The 24,867-nt window shown below is 34.3% G+C and overlaps 4 protein-coding genes across 8 annotated transcripts; all 4 read left to right on the top strand.

The window, feature by feature from the left end:
* Positions 1-595: 595 nt before the first annotated feature.
* On the top strand, positions 596-1,462 carry LOC137813306 (uncharacterized). Its single transcript, XM_090299146.1, has one exon. The coding sequence runs from the start codon at positions 722-724 to the stop codon at positions 1,313-1,315; it is 594 nt and encodes a 197-aa protein (XP_090155272.1). The 5' UTR covers positions 596-721; the 3' UTR covers positions 1,316-1,462.
* LOC137813305 (calcium uptake protein, mitochondrial) lies at positions 596-10,519 on the top strand. Of its 4 annotated transcripts, XM_068615436.2 has the most exons (10): positions 596-1,518; positions 1,638-1,724; positions 2,130-2,155; positions 2,967-3,073; positions 6,648-6,715; positions 7,648-7,871; positions 8,388-8,471; positions 8,761-8,974; positions 9,214-9,510; positions 9,775-10,519. In XM_068615436.2, the coding sequence occupies exons 3-10, from the start codon at positions 2,148-2,150 to the stop codon at positions 9,985-9,987; spliced, it is 1,215 nt and encodes a 404-aa protein (XP_068471537.1). In that variant the 5' UTR covers positions 596-1,518; positions 1,638-1,724; positions 2,130-2,147; the 3' UTR covers positions 9,988-10,519. The 4 variants fall into 4 exon arrangements, with proteins under 4 accessions (XP_068471537.1, XP_068471535.2, XP_068471539.1 ...); XM_068615434.2 differs by lacking the exons at positions 596-1,518; positions 1,638-1,724; positions 2,130-2,155; positions 2,967-3,073 and adding an exon at positions 5,267-6,507; XM_068615438.2 differs by lacking the exons at positions 596-1,518; positions 1,638-1,724; positions 2,130-2,155; positions 2,967-3,073 and adding an exon at positions 6,048-6,528.
* Positions 10,520-11,968: 1,449 nt separating this feature from the next.
* LOC137813307 (protein PHOX1-like) lies at positions 11,969-16,127 on the top strand. Of its 2 annotated transcripts, none has more exons than XM_090299153.1 (4): positions 11,969-12,136; positions 12,262-14,396; positions 14,496-14,730; positions 15,756-16,127. In XM_090299153.1, the coding sequence occupies exons 2-3, from the start codon at positions 12,266-12,268 to the stop codon at positions 14,630-14,632; spliced, it is 2,268 nt and encodes a 755-aa protein (XP_090155279.1). In that variant the 5' UTR covers positions 11,969-12,136; positions 12,262-12,265; the 3' UTR covers positions 14,633-14,730; positions 15,756-16,127. The 2 variants fall into 2 exon arrangements, with proteins under 2 accessions (XP_090155279.1, XP_090155281.1); XM_090299155.1 differs by having other exon boundaries at positions 11,995-12,141.
* A 1,934-nt stretch (positions 16,128-18,061) lies between these two features.
* Positions 18,062-22,494, top strand: LOC137813304 (AmmeMemoRadiSam system protein B). Its single transcript, XM_068615433.2, has 8 exons — positions 18,062-18,332; positions 18,627-18,711; positions 18,813-18,881; positions 19,051-19,163; positions 19,396-19,507; positions 19,579-19,722; positions 20,874-21,048; positions 22,180-22,494. The coding sequence occupies exons 1-8, from the start codon at positions 18,278-18,280 to the stop codon at positions 22,315-22,317; spliced, it is 891 nt and encodes a 296-aa protein (XP_068471534.1). The 5' UTR covers positions 18,062-18,277; the 3' UTR covers positions 22,318-22,494.
* The last annotated feature ends 2,373 nt before the right edge of the window (positions 22,495-24,867 follow it).

Raw genomic sequence — 24,867 nt, forward strand, 5'->3', positions numbered from 1 at the left:
TATATATATATATATATATATATATATATATATATATATATAACAATAATGTCGTTTCACCAAAAAAGAAAATTAGTAATATGCAATGTACAATGAACAAGATATGTCATACCATACATATTCCAAACCTTATTTAAAAGTCTGAATTATATAATGCTGGGAATCAAATCCAATAAAAAAAAAACTGTAGTACACTAGTATCGCATACGTATATTTGTATTTTGATACAAAATTAGAGGAAAGTAGTTAGGCCATTAGTTATGCGCGTGGTAGCAACACGGTCAAGTATTAACGCCTCTTCATCGTGTAGAAGAGTATTCAAAAATGATAGGGACACCGTGGACCGTGGTTAGTTAACTCCTCATCACCACTGCATTAACTCATCATCAGGTCTTTAACCTAATTATTAACGCCATGTGGAACCCAGAGAAGTGTCCGACAAAACCTCCTAGTAAAGATCAACGGTTCCAGTTTCACATCGCTACCTAAAATCACTTAACCATGGTTAAGATGGTCAATTACGAAAAAGCCTCCGAAGGAAAAGTTAATGACGAGCGTGAACCACGCGCTAAGGACTATAAGAGAAGCCTCCGAGAGTCGCTGGGTTTGCCGAACCAACTCCTCAAAGGGGACTTGCGAGAAGAAGAAGAGTACGAAAAGTCTCTTTTGCCCTTTCTTTTTCTCTGTCTTTTCTTTCATTGTTTTCTTGTGTTGTTTCTGAATGGCGAGTTCTTCGAGAACAAAATCTAGTGGACCAGTGCTTCGTTCTTCTCTCTCACCTTCTACCAAATTCTGTTCTTATTCGACGTCGAACGCACCGTTTCACTCGCGTTCATCGAGCTTCTTCAACGATCCTCACTCGCACGTGCCGCACCGTTCCACTTCCCCGACGCGTGTCAACGTAATCCGCACGGCGCCATCTCCCTCCGTCCGCTTCGCCCTCGACCGCTCCATCTCCCCGAGCCGGTCCGTGTCGAGCCACGTCATCGTGAAGAAGCACCACCGCCACGTCACGGTTCAGAAGAAAACGTGCATGTGTTCCCCTACCAACCATCCCGGTTCGTTCCGGTGCAGCCTCCACAAGAACAATCACCACCACGCATCGGCCGGTTCGTTCCCCTCAAATCGACTCAACATGCGCCGATCCGCGATGAAGAACTCGCTCGTCAGAATCGGCGGCGTCGAAGGCGAGTGGGTGAAACGCGCTCTCACCGCGCTGATTCGTCCTTCTTCGCATCAACAGAGGAGAAGATCCGCGTTCGAACCGAGACCGAGTCGTCTCTCGATCATGTCCAATTCCGAAGAGGATCTGTGAATTTCTTTTTTCTCTCTCATTACAGGTTTTGAATCGCCGCCGCGCTGGGAAGGATCCTCCTGTTGCGTCGCCGGAAGATTTTTGCGTAGATCTCGAAGAATTGGTTATTGTACATAACATTTGCTATGGAAGGAGAATATTGGACAATTTTGTTTTCAATTAAAACTCAACAAAACAAAAAAACCTAAAAAGAAAAATCAAAGGTTAATAACCTAAATTCACATACTCTGATTTGCAAACTTTCGATTTTCAGAATTCGAATTAAAAAATGGAATTGACGAGTTTGTTATGCTTGCCGATGCCGTTAACGTTCCGTCACTAGTTCTTCACGTTGTGTGGTGGCTTTGTCGCCGCGGTTGCCGTTGACTCTCCGTTATCTTTCGTCCAGTTGCTTTGCGTTTGGTGTAAGGTATTTTCTTTATTTTTAATTTTTAATTTTTTATTATTTATTTAATTGCAAGTTTGGTTGTGCAGCTGTTTGGTGCAGGGGCTTTCATCGTGGAGCCACATTCGTCTTTTTAAAAATATTTAAGAGAAAAGTAGATATTTAAAGAAGACTTTAACAAGAATCTGAAAAGTGGAAAAAAGAAAAAGAAAACCCTAACTATTTTACTAAGCTGAAATTAACCAATAAACATATACTGATTGAATGATACAATAATTTTTTGGAGACAGACAAAGCTAGCTAAGTTGAATATTATTATTATTAAATTATCTTTTTATGAGAAAAAAATAGCTAAGCTGAAAATTCTTTAAGTATGTTCAATTGATGATTTCATGATTTTATTGAATAAATACTTGTTACTTTTTGCAGGATGTTTGTTGAGTTCACATGAAAAGGTACGACGTTATTGAATGGTAGGAAAAAATAACGTGACAGTTCACATGAAAATGCTGCAATATTATTGGATTCTAGAAAACAAAAAAATGATGTGATAGAAAGAGAAGATGACATTTTACCTGCAATTTGCAAAACAGATAGTAGATTAGTTGGAGTAAGATATGAAAGATGGTACTTATGAACACGAAGGACTAAAATGACCTAATTGAGTAAAAGAATTACCAAATTGGGTAAAAAATAATAGTCACCTAATAAGTTGAAATATTTTTTTCCCTAAAAAAAACCTTTTTTAAAAGTTTGTGAAAATCAAATCATTGCTAAAAATAATTACAAAATCTGATCTTTTTTCTTTTCGGCTCAAAATTCGATTATCCGAAAATCAAATGTGGACCTTTTATCATGATACTCCTCGTCTTAAAAATTGTTCGAAATTCGACCTCTCACGTCCAATTTTCACATAAATTTTCTTTACAAAAATATTTTTAAAAGCATATTGATATGAAATTAGTAAATTTAAATGTTAATTAATGATTCAAATTTTAAGAATAAAATGGTAATATCAATCATCAATCAAGAACAAAATATTGTAAATAAATATCACCTCAATACATAAGAGTTTAACATATTACTCCAAATCCCAAAAGAAAAACTTCACCATTTATAGTGACCATTATAAGCATGGAAAACAAGAAAAGAAGATTCAGGATGTTTCTCCTTGACAGTTGTCTTCTATAGAGTTTTTTTTATCTCTAATTATCCTCCTTCTGATGTCTAGGGTTATACCTAACGCTTTCTATTTAACCTAATTAGGCATGAGTTAAGTGACATCTCACTCAAGCGAAATATTGCTTGCTTAAGCGAATTTCATGAGATAAAGCCCAACTTCACTGGAGTGAACTCGGTTAAGCGAGCCTTGGGTGAGTTCTCAATGCTCAAACTTTGTCTTTTCATCTTGCCTTTAACTTGTCCATTCTCCTTTATCCCTTTTATCTGCATCTAACCCTAGATTTCTGAAATTAGCACAAACTTGAGAATAAATCGTTTTTATTCATCTTATAATCCCAAAATATGTAAAAAGGTTCAAATTCCTAAATTAGAGGTTGAATTATAACTTTATTAACAATTAAAGTCCGTAAGTGTCTATCTTTTTGCATGAAATATTATTGAATTATGACACTTATCAATATCTTGTGTCATTCCTTTGAATGTTGTAGTTTTTTGTGTTGATAATGGTGATATATCATTGTACATAAACATGCAAGATGTCTTTGAAATCATCCAGGATAATCAGATGCTAAATATTATAGTCATTCAACTATGGATGATGTAAGTACAATTTAAAATCTTTACATGTTATTTATTGAACTAATGTTTCATGAGATCAACCATTATCATTGATATTTATATTAACAATGTAGGTAGATAAATCAATTAATCATCAACATGAGAAATGTTGATATTTATGGTTTTCTTGAGTCACAATCTATATAAAAGTTTGGGAATAAAAAAATGGAATGTCAAAATTACATTCAACGATGGTTTCATGAATCCCGAAAGAAGATTTACATGACCTAAAGTAAAATTGATTACATTTATATGTTAATTAATTCAAATAACATGACTATAATCAATTGGTTATGTTAGGTCTTATTATTAATTTATGCTTATTTGTCCCATAGATAAGACTGTTGTATGATTTTGTTCATTGCATAAAAAATCAAGTGCAAATATAAAGATTTTGGTACATGGTATGTTTTAATTAAGAAATAATGTTATTATAGTTTATATAATGTATTAATTGTGTATTTCTAATGACATTTCTTTTTAGTTTAATTAATGTATGTAGTGTCAGGGATGGCAATGCGAGTTTGGTTGGTCCGTCTAGCATAGAATATGCAGATTGAATTTACTAGCCCGTCCCGCATAAGGGTTGACCTACATAAGAAATATATTTTTAGAAGACTAATAAAAAATATTTTTTTAAATATAAATTTTGAATAAATTTAATTTTTTTTATTTAGATGTATTAGATAAATGATCTCACAATATTATTCTCACGACACATGCACAATAAGATGTGAGTAAAAATTATGGAATGTGAAATATGAGGTTGCATGAAGAAAATATGGGGTTGCAGAAAAAAAAATTAGATTTTAAGTCACGTAGGTTATGCAGGCCAGCCTGCCCCGCCCCACAGTTGGCCCGTGCAGACTGCGGGTTATGCAGGACAGGCCAACAGGTTGAAATAGGTAGCTTGCCACGGACGATCCATCCCGCTTTGTCATTCCTATGCAGTGTGTTAGATGATCGATCTACTTCATCATCACATAATCTATATCGGGTTTATCCTAAGATACTTAATTCTTGATTGAAACTATTAAATTATAGTTTTTTAGTTTTTCAATAAATTAACTTCGTTCAATTTTATATATTATAGTGCAATAAACAACCAGAAAGTTTTGAACGTGGCTAATATGTCATTCATTGAATGTAAACCATAATTCATTATTGTTGATTGTTGGGAGGAGATATTAGAAGACTTAAAGTATTCCAAAAAAGTTCATTAGAGGTTTCATATGCCATTACGAAGACTAATATTTATTTCTTATTTCAACTTTTTATATATAGCGAGTCATTGGGCACAAACAAAATTGAAGAAATCCATCATAAATGGACAAAATATTTATTTTATATGCATTAGAAGTTAGAACTTGTTATGATTTAGAATTGCATAGTACATAGACATTGCCTTTTCATATTGTTATTTTAACTTTTAGTTTAGTTTTAATTATGTTATGTTTGACTTTATTTTCCTAAGTTTTATTATTACTAAGTTTGAATAAATTTTGTTTGATTATTTTCCGACAAACTAGTCTATATAGGTTTGTTTATAACTGCAGTTTACAATTACAAGTTTGAAAATTAATAAATTGACCAAAAACTCTTTTAAAAAAAATAACATATTACATCAGTTGTAATACTAACTCATGTAAATGTCATATATGTAGCATTAACCCATGTAAAATGTCACATTACATCGATTGCAACATTAACACATGTAAAATGTCTCATATTACATCAATTTCAAGAAAAAATCGATGTAATAGATTTTTTTTGCCTATTTAAAATACTATTTTATATCAATTAATATTTAAATTTGATGCAATATTTGTATTTGTATATTCTACATTAGTTGAGCAACGATGTAAAATGTAATCCACTTTCTATATTATTGACGTCTATTTTGATGAAAGAACCAATATAAAAAAAATCTTCTATAACTAATATAAAATATATCTTTTGTAATAGTGAAAATGTCGTCATTTAGATGATCTACCTGATCACCATCGATTATCCATGAGACAGAGTGTTATGATTTTTAAGTTATTATTCTTCTTGAAGTAAAATTTTATATTAAAGAAGTAACGGTTAAATTATTCATTAAAAAAAATCTTAATGTTATTCGTAAAGAAGTTTAAATATAAATTACTTTATTAAAAAACTTAATTAATAATATTTATATTTATAGTGAATCGAAACTAAAATAGAATATATACACATGTCAACATAATAGGAAAGATAAATAGGAAACAATATAAAAGAAGTGCACCAAGAAAAAAGAAACAGAAATTGAATACTTTGACTTAGTAATTTAATACCCGTTACCAAAACTAACTAAATCGAACATCTCTTTCTAATTTATTTCAATAGGTAACAAACTTAAACCCTAAGTCACTACAATTTTAGAAAACATACAGCAATTTGGTCCAATTTGAAAATCTTCGAAGTTAGAGTAATAGAAGATTCCGGGTGGATCCATTTCGGTTATTGGGCCAGGATTTCAGCCCAACAAGCGGGTAACATTAAATTACCAAACGTCACTTTTTTGTTCTCCGTGTCGGCACCTGGATTCCGCACCTAGTTTATCTGTCCCTTTATTACTTAACCGCGTCTGAGCCTTTCCAAATAAACAAACACGCCGTTACCATGTCTTCCTTTTCCGCCATCAGAACCCGATCCTCACCGTTCATCGCCCAAAGCTTCTCGATCCACCGCTTTCAGATCCGCCACTCCTCTACCTCTCCCTCCGCCTCCTCGATCCTCAACACCCCCGACCCCGACCCCGTCCCGACCGGGTTCGGTCGAACTGCACTTTCGACCGCTCTCGCCGGCTCCAGTGTCCTAGGGCTTCTTCTCTACGGCTTCTACTCTTTTTCGCCCACTAAAGATTTTGATTCAATCGCTTCCTTTGTTGACCGCTCAACGCCAAATTCCGAGGACCAAAACGAACCCCGCTCCTTCTTTCCGAAATTTTCACTCCCTGAAAGTTCCGGTAGCTTGCTACTTGGAGGCAAGTTTCTCTCGCTTTAAGGTTCTCAAAAAATTAAATTAATTAATTAGTTAATGTTTTGAAGCTGAATTGGTGGTTCTGGTTTTGTTAATAATAGTAAAAGTAACAAAATAACGTCGTTTGGTTTTTCGGTGATGCAGATGCGTTCAGGAGAAATGTTTTCTTCAACTATGAGAAGCGCATGAGGTTGCGAAGTCCTCCGGAAAAGGTGAATTTAATGACATTTATGACCTTGCTGTTCTTATTTAATCAAATAAATTTTAACATAATAATCTTTTTCTAAGCGCACTAACTTCTATTCATGTTTTTAATTGTGGTTGATTTTCTATTTTTTTTTTTACTTGAAAAACTTTGTAAATATTGTATGACGAATTTAACTTCTTTAGCTTAAAGTGGGAGAAATTATTACATGTTCCGGGCTACTGTGGTTTTGAGTCTAGATCAATCTCCATGTGATACATAATGGATTCTATTTTATTAAAACTGTCTTGTAAATTAAAAAGAATCTCAGTTGTGTTGTGTAGATATTGGTTGGGATCATAAATACGAGGTGACCCTAGATCACATAATAGTTTTTCCTTAAAAAGTGGCTCAAAAGAAAGGGAGGAGAGATATGGAAGATGTTATAAGTGATGTGATGGTAAAGGAAGATAAAAATTAAGAGAGAATGAGTGTGTATTTATATTTTTTATTTTTTGAAAGAACCTCTTTCACTAAACCTTTTTAAGAATGTAAATTTTTCATTTACTTTTAAAAATCCTGTGGATTATGGCCAAAACATAATCCCAACCAACATCAACTAAAAAATATTATGAACTGATTTTACTTAATTATTAAAATAATTTTTTATATTTGATGACGATTGAAATACTCTATCCAAATAGGAAATTAAAACTCAATTTTTTTTTATTCATCCAAAACATTTAAAAGATGAAATTATTTAACTTAATAGCAATTCAAATTCAGCATAATTGAATCTCTTGGAAATTGTAAAATTCTCTATCCAAACACATGGTTGATTTTTTATCTTTTAGGTAATTAGGAGGAATAATAATAAGATATATGATTACAAAGTTAATGTTACAATTTTTTTTTCAAATGATCACTGTATTGACAATGTCTACTATTATTTTGATTAAGGTTTTTGAGTACTTTGCATCTGATCGTAGTCCAAAAGGAGAAGTACTGATGAAACCAGCAGACCTAATGCGGGCAGTGGTTCCTGTTTTCCCTCCATCTGAATCCCACCTTGTTAGAGATGGATACTTGGGAGGAGAAAGGAGTCCGGGTCATTTACGCTGCCCTCCTTCTGAATTTTTTATGCTTTTTGATGTAAACAATGACGGACTTATATCTTTTAAAGAGTGAGTTGTCTCTCCTCTGTTAATGTTGTGTTCTTTGTTAAGTGTATTCCTTTTGTGATCGGGAAATAGGGTGTTTCTCAATTTATTGTATGCAAGCTGAGCATGTTTGGTTTCACACAAAGTATAATTTTCATGTGTTTTTGTGCAGAGTTTGAAAACATGAAACAAAGTAAAAATGAGGTGATGATTTGGTAATTGTTATTCAAAATATGAAATGAAAAGAGAAAATGTTTTGTCAAACTAAATATGTCCTTTGTTTTCTGCTCTTTCCTTTTTAGTTTACAAAGGTTGTCTAAGGCCTGTTATGCTGTTATGGGAAGGGGGATAGTGTAAAGTGGAAGCAAAGCAGCCTATGTATGAATTCAATTGAGGATGAATCAGTCCTCAAAGGGGCTTGCTGCCACTTTTACTAAGGTTATTTGTCTTATTCTTCTGGTGTTTACTCTCTTTTCATCTATCTGCTCATGCTCTATGTTTGTAAATGTGTCCAACTTCTGTTCTTTTTCTCTGGAGCAGGTATATCTTTTTTGTAACACTACTCAGCATCCCGGAATCAAGTTTTACGGTGGCATTTAAAATGTTTGATGTCAACAATAATGGGTGAGTTTTTATGCTACTCCTTTGACAGTGAATATATTGTGATTCGTTGGTTTACTGTATATTCTGCTCTTTACTCACTCCACCATTATATTAATCAGTCATTTTTTGAGAACATTTCTATTAGATTGTTGCAAACTTGCAATGACATCAATTTCAAGGCTAAACAAAATGTTGCATTATAACTGTAGCCATTTGAATTGGATTTGCAGCCTTGTGGATGCTTGCTTTTCCAGTATTACATCTCTCTTCTGATGACATTGGTTCGTTTTTCCCATTTACAACTTTACAGGGAGATAAATAAGGAAGAGTTCAAGAAGGTGATGTCATTGATGCGATCTCGTCATCGACAGGGTGTTCACCACAGGGATGGACTGCGAACTGGCCTAAAGGTGAATGATTCTGTGGAAGATGGAGGGCTGGTGGAATATTTTTTTGATAAAGATGGAAATGGAGGCCTCCAGCATGATAAATTTGTTAAATTTTTGAGAGACCTGCATGATGAGGTAAATGTCTAGTTGCTTCAGTCGTAGTGTCCTTGTGGGACTTGAAGGATAGCTATCATGATAAAAATGGTTGCTTTGTCAGTTCTGCTCCACTTATTTTTTGATTCCCACCATAAATTTAGTATGTATGTGAGATTATTCTTTTCCATTTTCTGTAAAAGTTTCATATGTGTAGAATCTTTTCTATGGTGACCTCAGAAATGACTATATATGAACGTTAGTTGCAATATTTTACGTAGATTCTGAGACTGGAGTTTGCTCATTATGACTACAAATCACAAGAAACCATATCAGCCAAGGACTTTGCACTCTCCATGGTTGCTTCTGCAGACATCAGTCATCTAAGCAAGTTGCTTAAACGGGTTGATGTATTGAATGATGATCCATGCCTCAAGGATGCACGTATCACATTTGAGGACTTCAAAAGCTTTGCTGAGCTACGAAAAAAATTAGTGCCATTTTCAATGGCTATTTTTAGTTTTGGAGAAGTAAATGGTCTGTTGACAAGAGACGATTTTCAGAGGGCAGCATCACAGGTATGCCATTTTATCTTTAATATTTTGCTCAACATAGTACTAATGCATTGATGGTTACGATGAGCAGACATTTTTGTACAGGATTCGATTCTTATATCCAATCAATGTTGCAATTTTCTTTCTGCTATTAACCTTTTGAGATATAAGATCCGGGTGTTTACTTTAGATTATCGAAGTTGGTGCTTTTCTAATTTTTTTTTCCTTAACCATTTTGTAGATTATATAGCTAGAGTAGCAAATTCTTATGTTGTTTGATTGTTTTAGGTATGCGGCATATCTCTCCCGGACAATGTGGTTGACATTGTTTTCCATGTGTTTGACACAAACCGGGACGGAAACCTAAATTTTGAGGAGTTTACGAGAGTGCTACACAAGCGAGAAAGGGACATGGCACAACCCGTGGGGACAGGAATCATGGGTTGGTTATCATGCTTCTGGAACTGTAGTAATAACAAATCTTCAGGGTTGTTTTCCTGATGTGGAAAAGTTATTCACAAACATTTCAAGTACAGACAAAACAGAATGGACTGGAACCGATGGGGGGAAGTAAATATTGAAAGAAAGTGGTTTTGGTCTGGGACTTGAAGTTTCCCGTAAAAGGCAAGTGTCAAATACAGGTCTTCCTGATATAATCTCACTTTGCAAGTACCCTCAAAGAAAAGGTGGTCACAGAAATATTATCCTTTTGATAGCTCAGACATATCCACCGACTATGCTGCAACTGCTAAATCTATGTGTGCCCTTTACCAAGGTGGTCAACCCCTTGACCCCTGGAACTATTTTGCCATGTATGTACCCCAGTTTTGTAATCTGCGCTCAGCATTCACTATGAATGTCTGAGGTAGTAAATTTACGAATGTCTACAACTGTTCTTATCTGCAGTATATGTTGATGTAACATGGTAATAATGCACGTTACAAAGTGCAGTCAGGTAGATCTTATAGCCTTAAGAAGAACGACAGAACAATTGTATTAAATATATACTACAATGTACTTCTTTCTTTCCACATCTATTGATGCAATGATTAATGCATGCATACCATATTATGAAATAATTAGCTGGTTCATGTTTGGACTAAAATATTTTTCCTACTTTTGTAACCATTCTACACGTCTAAATACGTGATGAAGTATTTGATAGGATGGTGTGGTTTATGCTTAGTGAACACTTTGAATAGCTATAAACAGGCATCCTTGTTTTCTATTTTATTTAATGCATTCTTCTACCATAATATTCTTGTATAATTGATACGTATGATACAGTGAATGAATTTTAAAACAAGTTACAATACATAAACAGTATTAAATTTGCATAAGAATCGTTTGAACTATTGGTAGGATTTAGAATTGGAAGAGAAAAACTAAATTTTAATACTCTATAAAAAATGTAGTCTATAAATGTTTGACTAGGAGATATTGTTGATAAGAAACTGAGTCATATAGTAGTTAATGCATTATATATAGATTCACATATGCTTTGGTTGAAGAATATTAACCTTAATTCGTTCATTTTTATATATGCACTCCTTATTAATAGATATTCATTAAAGAGTTTAAAATAATGTAAATCATACTGCTATTATTTATAACCATGTTATTGTTGCGAATTATTCCATGAACTAATTCATTATTGATAATTAATCTTTATGACCATATTCTAATTATATTTTTGCCTGACTATTTTTAATGAAATTTTCTCTCAATAACAATTTTTTTATCTGCCTAAAGATTCGAATCTGGTTCAAAATTAAGATTTGATAATTGATTTATTGAAATTGATTCATAAATCAAATGAGTTGACCTTGAGTTGAAAATTGAGTTTGTTCAATAAATCAGTTGAATTTAAGTAATTGATAGCTCAATTTATTTGAGCTATATAATTAAATTCACATGATAAAATTATCAATCAGGTTTATTTTTTTACACGAAAAAAATATAAACAGAATAAGTAAAAGTCAAAATTTTAGACCAAATCGAGAGAGTTGAATTAGGTTATATTTGTAAGCTTGAATTGAGTTAAATACAAACTAGAAAAGAGAACTTTTATTGAACTTGAGTTGAGTTATGTCCTTCAGTTTCAGTTCCAAGAGCAAAAGCTTTGTTATTCCCATCTTTTTAGAACCTGTATTTACCTTTTTTTCTTAAATTAAAGAGATGAGAAAAGTGATCGAAAAATGAGAAGTTAAAGTTTTGAGAAAAGTGCGATTAAGAAGTCGTCAAAGGCTGAAACGAGAAAGAAAAAAATTAGCAAGTAAAGGAGGGACCAAAATAAATTACAAATAATGCGAAGGAAAACCAAACACAAATTTTGTGAAGAAGGATGAAACGACGTCGCTTGACTCCTATTTTAGGTGCAAATTTTGAATCACGTCAACCCCACCTTGTCTCACTCCACATGCTTTTGTGCTGTGTGTTTTATTTATTTTCAAATAATAATAATTATAATAATAATAAAAAAGGTGGCACCTTTTGTTTCTTCCTTTCATCCACAAATCCCTCATTGAATCTCTTCTTCCTCCTCCCATCTTTGACTTGAGGCCAAAGAAACCCTAAGCCAAAAGGGGAAGGAAGGAATAAACATCTCCATAACCATAATCATAACCATAATCATAACCGTATAACACACGTAACGTAACATATCTCTTTCACTTCCTCTGTTTTTCAGATTCATTTTCATTTATTGTTATCGTTTGTATTAATTACGACTCATTAATTTAATTTAATTTTTTTTCACGACAATCGATGATTCAGTTACATGGGGAAGCCGGCGGGTAAAAAGAAGGATCTGGAGTTTCCCGCTCCCGCCACCAAGCCCAACGGTCACCACCCGTCAAAATCATGGGAGGAAAAACGCGGGGCGGTGGCGGCGGCGTCGGCTTCGTCGGCGTCGTCGAAGACGTTGGACGAGGACACGGCGATGTTCATAAACATGTCGCAGGAGCTTCGAGAGGAAGGGAACAGGTTGTTTCACAAGAAGGACAACGAGGGAGCGATGCTGAAGTACGAAAAGGCCCTCAAGCTTCTGCCGCGGAACCACATCGACGTGGCGCACCTCCACACCAGCATGGCCATGTGCTACATGCAGCTGGGGCTGGGTGAGTTTCCGCGCGCCATCAGCGAGTGCAACATGGCGCTGCAGGTGTCGCCGCGCTACACGAAGGCGCTGCTGAGGCGGGCCAAGTGCTACGAGGCGCTGAACCGCGTGGACCTGGCGATGCGCGACGTGCGCGTGGTGCTGAATTTGGAGCCCAATAACTCGACGGCGCTGGAGGTTTTGGATAGCCTGAGGGAGACGGTGGAGGAGAAGGGGATTGTGATTGACGAGACGGAGATAGCCCTCGCGGCGCTGCAGCAGCATCCGGAGCCGCCTTCTTCGCGGCTGAGGAAGGTGGTCAGGGAGAAGATCAAGAAGAATAAGAAGGAAATCAAGGGCGAGGATGAGGGAAAAGCGAAAAAGGTTATCGTTGAAGAGAAGGTTAAGGTTGATAATGTTAGAAAAAAGGAGAAAGAGAAATTGGGGAAAGTAGAGAAGGAGAAATTGGAGAAAGTGGAGAAGGGGAAATTGGAGAAAGTGGAGAAGGGGAAATTGGCGAAGGAAGATAAAGGGAAATTGGGGAGGGAAGAGAAAGGGAAATTGGGGAAAGAAGATAAAGGTGGTGTTACTAGGACTGTGAAGTTGATATATGGAGAGGATATTAGATGGGCACAATTGCCTGTGAATTGTGGAATGAGGTTGGTGAGGGATGTGATAAGGGACAGGTTTCCTGGGTTGAAGGGTGTTCTTGTGAAGTATAAGGATAGGGAGGGTGATTTGGTTACTATAACTAGTACTTCTGAATTGAGGCTGGCTGAGACTTGTCATGTTCTTGGGTCGATTCGGCTTTATGTGACGAAGGTTGAGCCGGAAGAGGAGCCATTTTATGATGATGGGGTTGTGGCGGAAGGTGGGAAAGTGGTTGAGAATGGGAATGGGGAAGTGGGGAAGGGGGGGAGTAGTACTGTGGGGAAGGGGGGGAGTAGTACTGTGGAGGATTGGCTTGTGCAGTTTGCTAGGCTGTTTAAGAATCATGTTGGGTTTGATTCTGATGCGTATTTGGATATTCATGGGATTGGGATGAAGTTGTATTCGGAGGCCATGGAGGATTCAGTGACAACCGAGGCTGCTCAGGAGCTGTTTGAGATTGCTGGGGATAGGTTTCAGGAGATGGCGGCTTTGGCTTTGTTCAATTGGGGGAGTGTGCATATGTCAAGGGCTAGGAAGAGGGTGAGTTTTCCGGAGGATGGATCAAGGGATTCTTCGTTTGAGTGTGTTCAAACAGCTTATGAATGGGCTCAGAAGGAGTACATGAAAGCAGAGAAGAGATTTGGAGAAGCTGTGAAGATCAAACCGGATTTTTATGAAGGGCTTCTTGCTTTGGGGCATCAGCAATTTGAGCAAGCAAGGCTGTGCTGGTGTTTATTGGCTGCGAACGAGAAGGATTTAGAAGTCAGACATTCGGATGAGGTTCTGGAGCTCTATAACAGGGCTGAGGACAACATGGAGAAAGGCATGATGATGTGGGAGGAGTTGGAGGAGCGGCGATTGAATGGACTGTCCAAATCGGATAAGTATAAAGAGCAGCTAGAGAAAATAGGGTTGCATGGTATTTTCAGGGATGTTTCTTCTGATGAAGCTGATGAACAGGCTGCAAGGATGAGGTTGCAAATATATCTTTTATGGGGCACTTTGTTGTATGAGCGTTCTGTTGTGGAGTATAAGCTAGGCCTGCCAACATGGGAAGAATGTGTAGAGGTTGCAGTTGAAAAATTTGAACTTGCTGGAGCTTCTACAACTGATATTGGGGTCATGATAAAGAACCATTGTTCTAATGAAACGGCAATGGAAGGTATGAAATGGGAAAATGTGGTCCATAGAGTGTATTTCTCAAATTTCCTTCAGTTTCAAATATTTCTGGGAACTGACAATCCTATTCTCTTAATGGCAGGGTTCAAAATTGATGAGATAGTGCAAGCTTGGAATGAGATGTATGATGGGTGGCAGTTTGATGTCCCATCATTTCGACTTGAGCCGTTGTTCCGTCGGCGTGTTCCAAAACTCCATTACATACTGGAGCAATTTTGAGTTTTCTTCTTGCGTTTGTTATTCTTTATAGGGGCAATATTATTGCTTCTATTTTCTTTATAAGTTTTGGAGGCCTTCTTCTTTCCATTCTAAGACAGGTATGTAAGACCATGCTTCTACTACAGTTTCGTTTGCATGTACCTGGGCTGGCTCGTGAATTATCTTTTCTGTTGTTAGGCTCTCAAAAGTTGAGAGCTTAAAATCTTGATTTCTGTGTTCAGAACACTAATAGGGAGATTGAAGTGCAGCCAAATGCACTAGGCTCCCACACCATGGGTCTAGAGAGGGTAGATTTCAGAAAACTTTTATTTGTAACAAGTTATAGGACTATAGGTGCATATGCCTGGCCTATATAGTAGAAATACTATAATTAATTTAGAAATGATATGTTCATGGAATCAACTAGATGCTCATGTCTTTAGTACTTTCTGAGATGGTTCTGTGACGTGTTTGACGCAACAAGTTATTGTAAGGCTATAGACTAGTGAGGTTGCTTATCATGTTAAATTTTGCATTGATTTTGTGGTGAGATTGAGTAATAGATAAGTCTTGTGTAAACATATTACAATTAAAAGCTTCTGGCCTCTGGGGATATGTAGCAGTCATCCCTACTCAATATTTTGGGGAATGAATGGCCTTTTGCTATGCTGTCCCCATGAGATAAAAATAGACTCTGTCAATAACATGCATAACGAATATACAAAAGAGGTAAAGAAAAAAAAAATAGACAACTGATTTATGTGACAAGGCTTTTGAATTTTTTATGGGGTTGATGAAATTAGATGATTTGAATTCCTAGTACTGGTATGATACATGGTGCTAATAGCATCTGGCTCTTCTGGATGCATGGCTTCTAGACCAGTTTATCCCCTCCCTGGAAGAAACTGTTGCCATTTTGCATTTGCGATATTGTGGGATTAATAGGATAAGTGGATAGACTAACTAGTGACTTTAGAGAACAAATTTGTACTTTATCTTTTCCTTTAGTATGATCAATATTTTCATCCTTAACTTCTAAATGGTCTATTTTTTTGTTCTAATTTTGAATAAAGTATTAAGTTTTTGTCAAATGATGACATCGATATGATTACCCTGACTGAATTATATTGCCCTTTGGTTGCAGGTATTCTTTCTTCACATTGTTAACTTATTGATTGGTGCTACGATTGGATTATTCTTTTGCATTGCAGTTTTGTACGAGGTTGAGATATTTAGGCTAGGAAAAGCCTAGTTATATGGTTTGTGATCTTTTAGAGGGGATGTGTGGTGTGTGTCATTCTTTACAGTTGTGATATATATCAATATATGATTGCTTTTGTTGGTGTGAGGTAGTGAGTGATTTGATTTGATTTGTTGGCTCTGGGGTTTGATGATTATTTTAGTTGTCAAAATGTCATTTGTAACAGTATACAGAGTGTTGTATAGTACATTATGCATTTTTTAATCACATTCTCCTGAGTGAGATATAAGCTGCTCATGCTTGAATCATCAGTCATTCAGATCTTGGTTCTCATGTTTTACATTTCTCTTTTCTTTTCTTGTTTATTTAAGTTTAATAATTTTATTTTATTCATTAAGATTTCATTGATTTAGTTTTACATTAACTTCCCAGGACGAATACAAAACACAAATAACCTAAAATAAAAGTCTTAAAACTTAAGCATATAAATAATCATTATAATCTACATATTTCATTATTTTAATTCTCATATTTTCTTACTTTTTTTTTAATTTTTGTAATATGATATTTTATTCTTTTGATTTTCATTATTAAATAATAATATGATAGAAAAAGTGTTAACACAACACATAACATCATGTATATCTCTGGTCGATGAGTGTGAAAGGAAAGTGAAACAACAGAATATACAATCAAATCAGCATACAATATCCTAACAGACGAAGAAAGGGGAAGGATGACCTATGTATGAGGGGTTTTGGAGGATAAAGACTCAACTATCAACTCACTTGACTGTATGGCGGGTGTTGGAAAACAAAATAAAACTAAGGTAAGTTTGGCGAAGAGAGGGATATCAGTGGAGAATAGCCTATGTAGTATGTGTGGGGAGGAAGAGGAAACAACGTCATATATTTTTTGTGCATGCATGGTAGCTTGGTTGGTATGGGCAAAATGCTATGAATGGGTGGGGTGACATCAATTGCTCATTATGAACCTAAAAGGCACTTCGTCCAATTTAGATTGACTAAGAAAAGTGAAGTCGTCAACAACATATGATTTTATGTATGGATAGCAGTAGTTGGAGAATTGTGGAAACAAAGGAACAAGAAGATTTTTAGGAACTATAGATCATAGTGAAATCTTCACGATGGTTCAGTTGAAGGTTTGGTCGTGAATAATTGCAAAGGTTAGACCAGTATGTGTTTTCTTATTTTGATTGGTGTCTCAAACCACTAGTTTGCACGAGGTCCGTTACTAAAAACTCAAGTTAGTTAAGTGTTTGTTGATGTTCTTGAGGATATGTGAGTGATTTGAGTTTTTGTACAAGGATTAAGGTATCCTTGAAATACCTCAATTATTTATTTTTTTACCGATAAAAAAAATTCATGTAGTCACATAAACGTTTAGCAAAATGATAGTATATGATAAACAATTATATGGATTAAAAAGTTATAGGCCAAAAGTTATAAATAGGGTAAGAAGTGGAAATAAAAAAATCAATAAAATAATAATGAATTAAAAACAATAATAAGGAAAGATAATACCAAATACATTAGTAAGAACAATAATAAAATAAAATAATGAGAGAAAATAATTATGTGATATATAATAATTGTATTTATATCTGCAATATATAATATATAATAGGATTATTCACATAACAAATTGTTTGGTCTACATAATTTTTTTTATAATTTTATCCATGAAAAAATAACACTTAGTTTAATAACTTCAATTTTCTATTTTATCTTTAAAAAAATAATATTTATCAATTTAATAACTTCTTCAAATGATCATTTATAATATTTTTAAAATAATCTATTCTAAGTTATTCCTATTCCTTTTTCTCTATGTTTTGATTAACATATGAACAATCTATTCTAAGTCTAAATTCAATTTTTCATGATTTTATTCAAAATTTTCCATCTTCTTTATATACATTATATTTTTTGTAAATAGGTTAAAAAATTATAGTATAAATTTATAATAATATTGAAAAAAATGTAAATACACATATTTATAATAAAATTAAAAAATACATATACAAAATAATAAGTGAAAGGAGAAAAAATGATTTATCTTATTAGTTCTCTCTATCTTAATTTTAAAATTTTGTTTTAACTAAAAAATATAACAAAACACGCTAAAAGGGTTTAATTTTAAAATTTTGTTATAACTAAAAAAAAACTACCAAATTTATTTTGGTCTCAAGTTTAAAATATGGTACATAATTTATCTCAAAAAAACTTGTTCTAGACTTGCATAGTCGTTGGAAAGAGAAAGAAGAATAAAAACAGCTTAGAACATTGCAATCAGACACTTTGTTGCACAACAAAGTTAAACTATTTGAAAAAGAAACGAATCGTGAAGCGTGTCACACTCACTCTCACTCAATCCTTCAGCCCCTTCCATTCAGTTCTAGGTTTTTTGTGTGTGTGTTTTTTTTTTCACTCAAATCCTCAATCATGGGCACCAAGGTCAGGAGACCCTCCCATGCTGGTTCTTGGTACACCGACAACCGTAAGTCCCTCAAATTATCATTAACGATTCACCAATTTTGAGTTCAATTTCACCTGATCAGGTTCAAATATCGTTTTTTTAATCTTTCAATCGCTGTTTCTCTCGATTCATGCATTTGGGTTGAAGTTTGTTAATAAATTAAACGGTTTGATTGTTTTGAACTACTTCAGGAACAGTTAAAGTTTTCAACTTTCTATTCTTTTGGTTGATTTTTCCTGTTATCAGTTACAGCCTTCTACTCACGTTTATAATTTTAAAATTTCAATTGTTATTGTTTTAAATTTTTCATTTCAGCTAAGCAGCTTTCTGAGGAACTTGATGGGTGGCTGCAATCGTGTGGTTTGGCCAAGTCTCCTGAAGTGCGGGGAGTGATAGCACCGTAAGTGGAAGTGCCCTTTTTTATTTTTTCATTTTGGTTTTTGAGATGAAGTAACAACTCCGATGTGTGCTTGTGGTGCAACTGGAATGTTGTGATGTTAGACATGCAGGTTATTCCTATTCAGGAAGAGCTGCTGCTTATGCCTTTGGAAACATTGATCCATCAAACATGTGGGTTTGTTTCTTGTTTGCTTTTCTTACTGTTCTCACATTCATATGTATCCTATTTCTTGTTTGTGGAAACAGGACTAGCTTCCTTGTTCTTTTGCTTGTGCTGCTATAGTTTCTGCTCACTTATGGATTGTTGTTGTTTTTTCTTTGTATTTTATGGTGGTGTCAGTACACGTGTGTTCCTTCTTGGTCCTTCTCACCACTATTACACTCCAAAGTGTGCACTTTCAACTGCAACTGTCTACAAGACTCCCATTGGTGACCTGCCTATTGATTTGGAAGGTACCTTTATAACTGTATGAAATCTTCAAGGATTTGAATGCGAGAATTTTCTTTTGTGAATGTAGTCTTCTTTGTGTAATATTGACGGGAGGTATTCTATGAATTGAGAAAATGGAAATAAGTAGATGGTAGATTATTTGAATTGATTTGCTGAGAACTGATTCATTTTGTTTGACTTTGATAATGGTCCTTTATTTCCTTGTTTCCCACATTTAACTTTTTGTTTTGCCAGTAACTGAGGAGCTTAAAGCTACAGGGAAATTTGAACTAATGGATATTCGTGTTGATGAAGCTGAGCATAGCATGGAAATGCACCTTCCATATCTTGCTAAAGTGTTTGAAGGGTAAGATTTGTTATATAGATCTTCCTGTTTTGAAACTGTGCAACAGGGACTAAATTCAAATATTTATGCAGGCACCAGGTGAAAATTGTACCCATTTTAGTTGGTGCTGTTAGTGCTGAAAATGAAGCTATGTATGGACAGATTCTTGCCAAATATGTAGATGATCCCAATAACTTCTTCTCTATTTCATCAGACTTTTGTCACTGGGGATCTCGGTATGTACTGTTACATGTTCAACTACCTCTATTTTTAAACATTCAACTACCCTCTTCCCAAAGGGAAAATTTCCATGCTTCATGATTGCTAAGAATCTAGGAATCACATATTTCGGGAATCATAAATATTCTTTGGAATCAATGATTTCCACAATTAGTTTTAATTGAATTTTCCCACTAACATTAATTATTTACCACATTAAATGATTTTACAGCATTAAAACTTTTGCCAATTTGCGACATCCTTCCATGAGAACAGTTTTGTTGGAACAGGTAAAAAATATCAGGGAACAAATTGTTTCCTGGGAATGCTATTTGTTAAATAATAAACCAAACATGGGAAACAAAATTTCTAGTTCTAATTCCTAAGGAACTAAAGACTTTCCTTCTATCAAATATTCCCTTACAGTTGTTTGAGATGTGTTAACAAGAGCACACAAAAACAAACATTAACACTCCAGTAATATTTTCCATGGTCATTTATTTGACAATACTTCTTAGATGATTTACATTGTTCAAATAATATGCTTTGAGTTGATGCCTAACATGAAAGTTTTTTATAAAAAATAAATAATATGCTTCGAGCTTACTACAATCCTACAAAACCAACTTATTTGTTGAAAATTACTCTTGCTTTATGAGAACTACCTAAGCCTTATCTCTAGTGGATGTGTGGGACTAAACACACCCTGCACAATGAAGGTGCTCCAAAGAGGCTGCTGTAATTAACGCAGGCAGGGTGTAACTCCAATGAATCTAGGATAGACTTCATACCATTGATTTTATGACCTAAATCAATTTCACAGAATTGGTTTGTAAGTGGGAATTATCCAAACTTTATAAGAACTACTTAAGCCTTATCCCTAGTTGATGTGGGACTAAAGTACTCAACACACCCCTCACATCCTGCACAATGAAGGTGCTCCATAGAGACCACAATTAAGGCAGGTTATGGGTGATTACAATTAAGGTGACTTTCCAACAAACAAATAGACTCCAGTGTTTTGAATGCTTTACAGTTTTGCTTATTGATCATGGTTATGTATGCTATGGATATCTCTAGTCTCATTAGTTTGAAGCAGATGTAGACTATTGTGCATTTAAAGATCTTTTGTCGTTGATATAACCTTCTGATTGACATTTTGTGTCAGATTCAATTACATGCACTATGACAAGAAGCATGGGCCTATATACAAATCTATTGAGGCCCTAGACAAGATGGGCATGGATATCATAGAAACAGGAGATCCGGATTCGTTCAAAGAATATCTGTTGGAGTATGACAATACAATATGTGGAAGACATCCAATTAGTGTTTTTCTTCATGTAAGTTCCTTATAAATTGTAACCATAATAATACTTCATGAAACTATCTCTTGCCTAAGTTGAGAACCTTGCTATAACTTGAAGTAAATAACAATAATAATATTGTGTCATTGTTGTTATTATAAATCATGTTTTCTTATCAGACCAATATGAAGTTGATTAATCAATTTGAGAACTTCACTCCTTTACCTTTCCAAACAAAAAAAGATGATAAAGATGCAAAAGATCACATGTACAATTGTACTTTGTTGGTTTCTTGAAATCTTGAATGCTCTGTAATACCCTGTACAAGTTTTCCTTAATTGTGTTTTGGTGCTTAAGCTTCTTTTAGTAATTCAATTACCAGTCGCTTGATAATAGATTTTAGCTGGTTGTTCAAAATTTTGGAGAAGTGAGACAAAAACATATAGGTTACATTTTTTTTAATAAAAATGAGAGTGCTAAAGCATCACCATGTTGTTTGTCATATGTTGGCACCACAAACAACATCATTTGTATGCAGCACCTCATAATGTCATATAAAAAAGTGGAAAATACAAAAAAAAAAATATTGGTGGGACCAAACCTGACCCTCTAATCCATAACCTTATAAAAGGACAAATCAAATTTATCCCTGAAAAACTTAGGACAAATGAAGCTAGGAACTTGTGAGGCCAACTAATATATCTAGCTTTCTAAAGTTTCACAATTTTTTTGTCACCAGCCTAAATGAACTATTTGAGTCCATCAATAGGTAAATGTTTGCAGTTAGTATTTTTATTATTGTTGATCTTGGGATTCGGTGAAGCATCACTTATGATTTCACTATTGTACTACTTGAGAATTTGAGAACTAGTTTGAGACATCTTTTGTGAAACTTGAAAGATAAGATTGCAACATCTAGTTTCACTTAACTGGCATTAACTAGTTTCTTCAGCTCCTAGTTTAAAAAAATTATCTGTGTAATGTTTACCAGCATTTCTTGCAACTTTTATAGGGGTACGTTGACATTCACTAAATGTTTGTAAAAAATTGTAGGATGTCTATATCTGGTCTCTTGATCCATATACTTTGTAATTTATAAAATGAAATGAGTTTTTCTGTTTGTTGCTGATCCTCTATTTACTATCAATCTTTTTGCAATTTTATCAGATGCTGAGGAACAGCTCAACAAAGATAAAAATCAAATTTCTTCGCTATGAGCAATCTAGCCAGTGCAAAAGTACCAGGGATAGTAGTGTTAGTTATGCATCTGCAGCAGCAAAAACTGATGAATCGAGCTCCAGTTGAAGGTCTTCATTTATGTGGCATCCAGCAATGTCATTTCATTTAAATCGACTATTATTATTATTTAAGCTTTGAACATTTGGATATTGTGTTCCATGTTTATAGATCATTCTCACTAACATATATGACTTGTCTTTAGCCGGGGAAGTTGTCAAATAATCAAATTCTTTTACACTTTTAGTTGGCGCCCCTCGTGAAGAACATGCTTAGAAAGTTGTTACTATGAACATTCAATTGATCATGTTTTGGTTGCAACTGTCAAATTATTAAATTGCACGGCCAAACATCAGCTTTGTTTTAATGTAGTCTTATCTGCGGTAGTGATGGTTAATACTAGTAGTGCTAGCAGTGGCATTGGATTTATGATGTGGTGTTAGGGGGAGAGCAACTAAACTGCATTTTGTGGTATCAAGTGTCTTTAACATCTTAATTTATATGTATTCATATTAGAAAACCTGAAAGTATTTCATTATGGGATGAGTTCATGGAGTGTGTAAGCCAAATAGTTATTTTGGGAGACAGTTAGAACTGTGTTGACTAGTGTTTAGTGGTAGTTGTTAGGTAATGCTTTGAGGTAAGAAGAACCATTTCTTAGTCGGAAGCACCGTTGTACAGGAATCAATTCCTAATTTTAAAATATTGTGTTTTAACACAGAATAAAGATCCGAGGTAACTAGGAAGATTCATTTTAGTTAAGTGGGTAGAATCATAACATGGCACTGGTTTAAGTGATAAACACTTAGTAAAGGAGTGATAATGAGTAATAAAGGTCTGATAAAAACTTACATTATCAATTAATTAAATATCCCTATTTTATGACTTTTAAAATAGTGATTCTAATCATCAACAAATTTAGCATATACAGGAGCATTTCGATCTGGGGTTCTTAAAGTTGAGGCACATTCTCCCTGCACCCAACACATTCTAACTGGCACCCAATCATTTAATAGTAAAAGACGAATATACCCTTAATGAAATCCTGAAAACTATAATTATGATATGCACCAATGACCTGCACCAACCCTATTCTTCTGTTCTTCCATTCCATTGTGCCTGCCGCAGCCACCGAGCCACCGTAAGCCACCGTGTTGTGCAGCCACCGTGAGCAAGCTTATTGTCCAACCACCGTGAGCGACGTTCTTCTCCATTCTTCTGCACCCACCGTGACCTCCATTATCGCAGGCAGAGCACCAGATTCGAAGGTACATCATGCTTCTAGATATTTTTATCCATAAGTGAGTGAGAGTTGCGGATATTTTTATCCGCAAGTGACTTTTGAGAGGTGCGGATATTTTTATCCGTAAGGGAGTTTGGGGTCCGGATAATTTTATCCGTAAGTTTGTTTTGACTTACGGATATTTTTATCCAGAATATAGTTGGGTCCGGATATTTTTATCCGTAGGCACAACTGTGGCTTTCGGATATTTTTATCCGTAAGTAACAATCAGTTCCGGATATTTTTATCCGTAAGCAACGAGCAGTTTTGGATATTTTTATCCGTAAATGAAGAAGACAAGGGCATTTTAGGATTTTTAAAAGTGTATCGGGTGCCAGTCACAATTGATCAGGTGCAAGAAGCAATTGCCTAAAGTTGATCCATATGTTAAAGGAGTGTTTCTTGTTCTTTAACGTTTTTACAGCTTCTAAGGTGGTAGTACTCTTAGTTTAGGGGTGTTCCTTCTACAAGGAACTTGCAGATGAATTTCTTAACAAAAAATGTTTTTTTGGGTCCAAAATTGATGAAGAAGAGGAAAATTTTGAGATCATCCAACAACCAAAACAAGAAGGGAAAAAAATGTTTTTCACACAAAAGGTTTTTGTGATTTTTGGATAGGTTGTAAGCAGTTTTGTTAAGTAATTGTTACCTGTTTGCTGAGTATCTTAATGTGGATAATTGAAGTGACACGACAATAGTTTATTTGAGATGAAATAACGAAGATTTAATTGTTTTAAGGTAAAATGTTTTTTTTTTCATGCAAAAATTCCAAAAGTTTTTTTAATACTAAAATTTGATTGTTTTAGTATATTACGTGTTCGTCCTATGTTAAAGTCTGTTAATTTTCTGAGATTTTTTTTAAAACATTTTTAGTAATTTTTTATTAAAATTAAAAAGAATTTCTAATAGCTAAAAACCACGACAAAATTTCTAGATATATATTGTACGACCAATTAGTTCATGATTTATTAATTTGATTGGAGATAACAATTATTGTGCGTATAAATCTAAATGAAATTACATTAATAAACAAGTTAAATATCTTTCCATTTGAATCATTTTTTTAAAACTCATTCTTAGTTTGAAAGGTTTTTCAAATGGACTATACGCTCAAAATTGTATATCATTATAAAATTAATTGATGTATTATTTATATAAATCAAAATATATGTAATACATATTTTTTAAAATATACTAAAATATAATCATTTGACCAGTATTATTGTTTAATTTTAGCAAACTTTAAGATAAATAATTATATAAAATTATAATTTAACAGTTGGAGGGACTAACATTCACTTTTTATATAAATTATTATAGTACAAATTACACTTTTA

The sequence above is a fragment of the Phaseolus vulgaris genome, chromosome 1 (assembly GCF_051622355.1).
Source record: "Phaseolus vulgaris cultivar YP4 chromosome 1, ASM5162235v1, whole genome shotgun sequence".
Classification (NCBI taxonomy): Eukaryota; Viridiplantae; Streptophyta; class Magnoliopsida; order Fabales; family Fabaceae; genus Phaseolus; species Phaseolus vulgaris.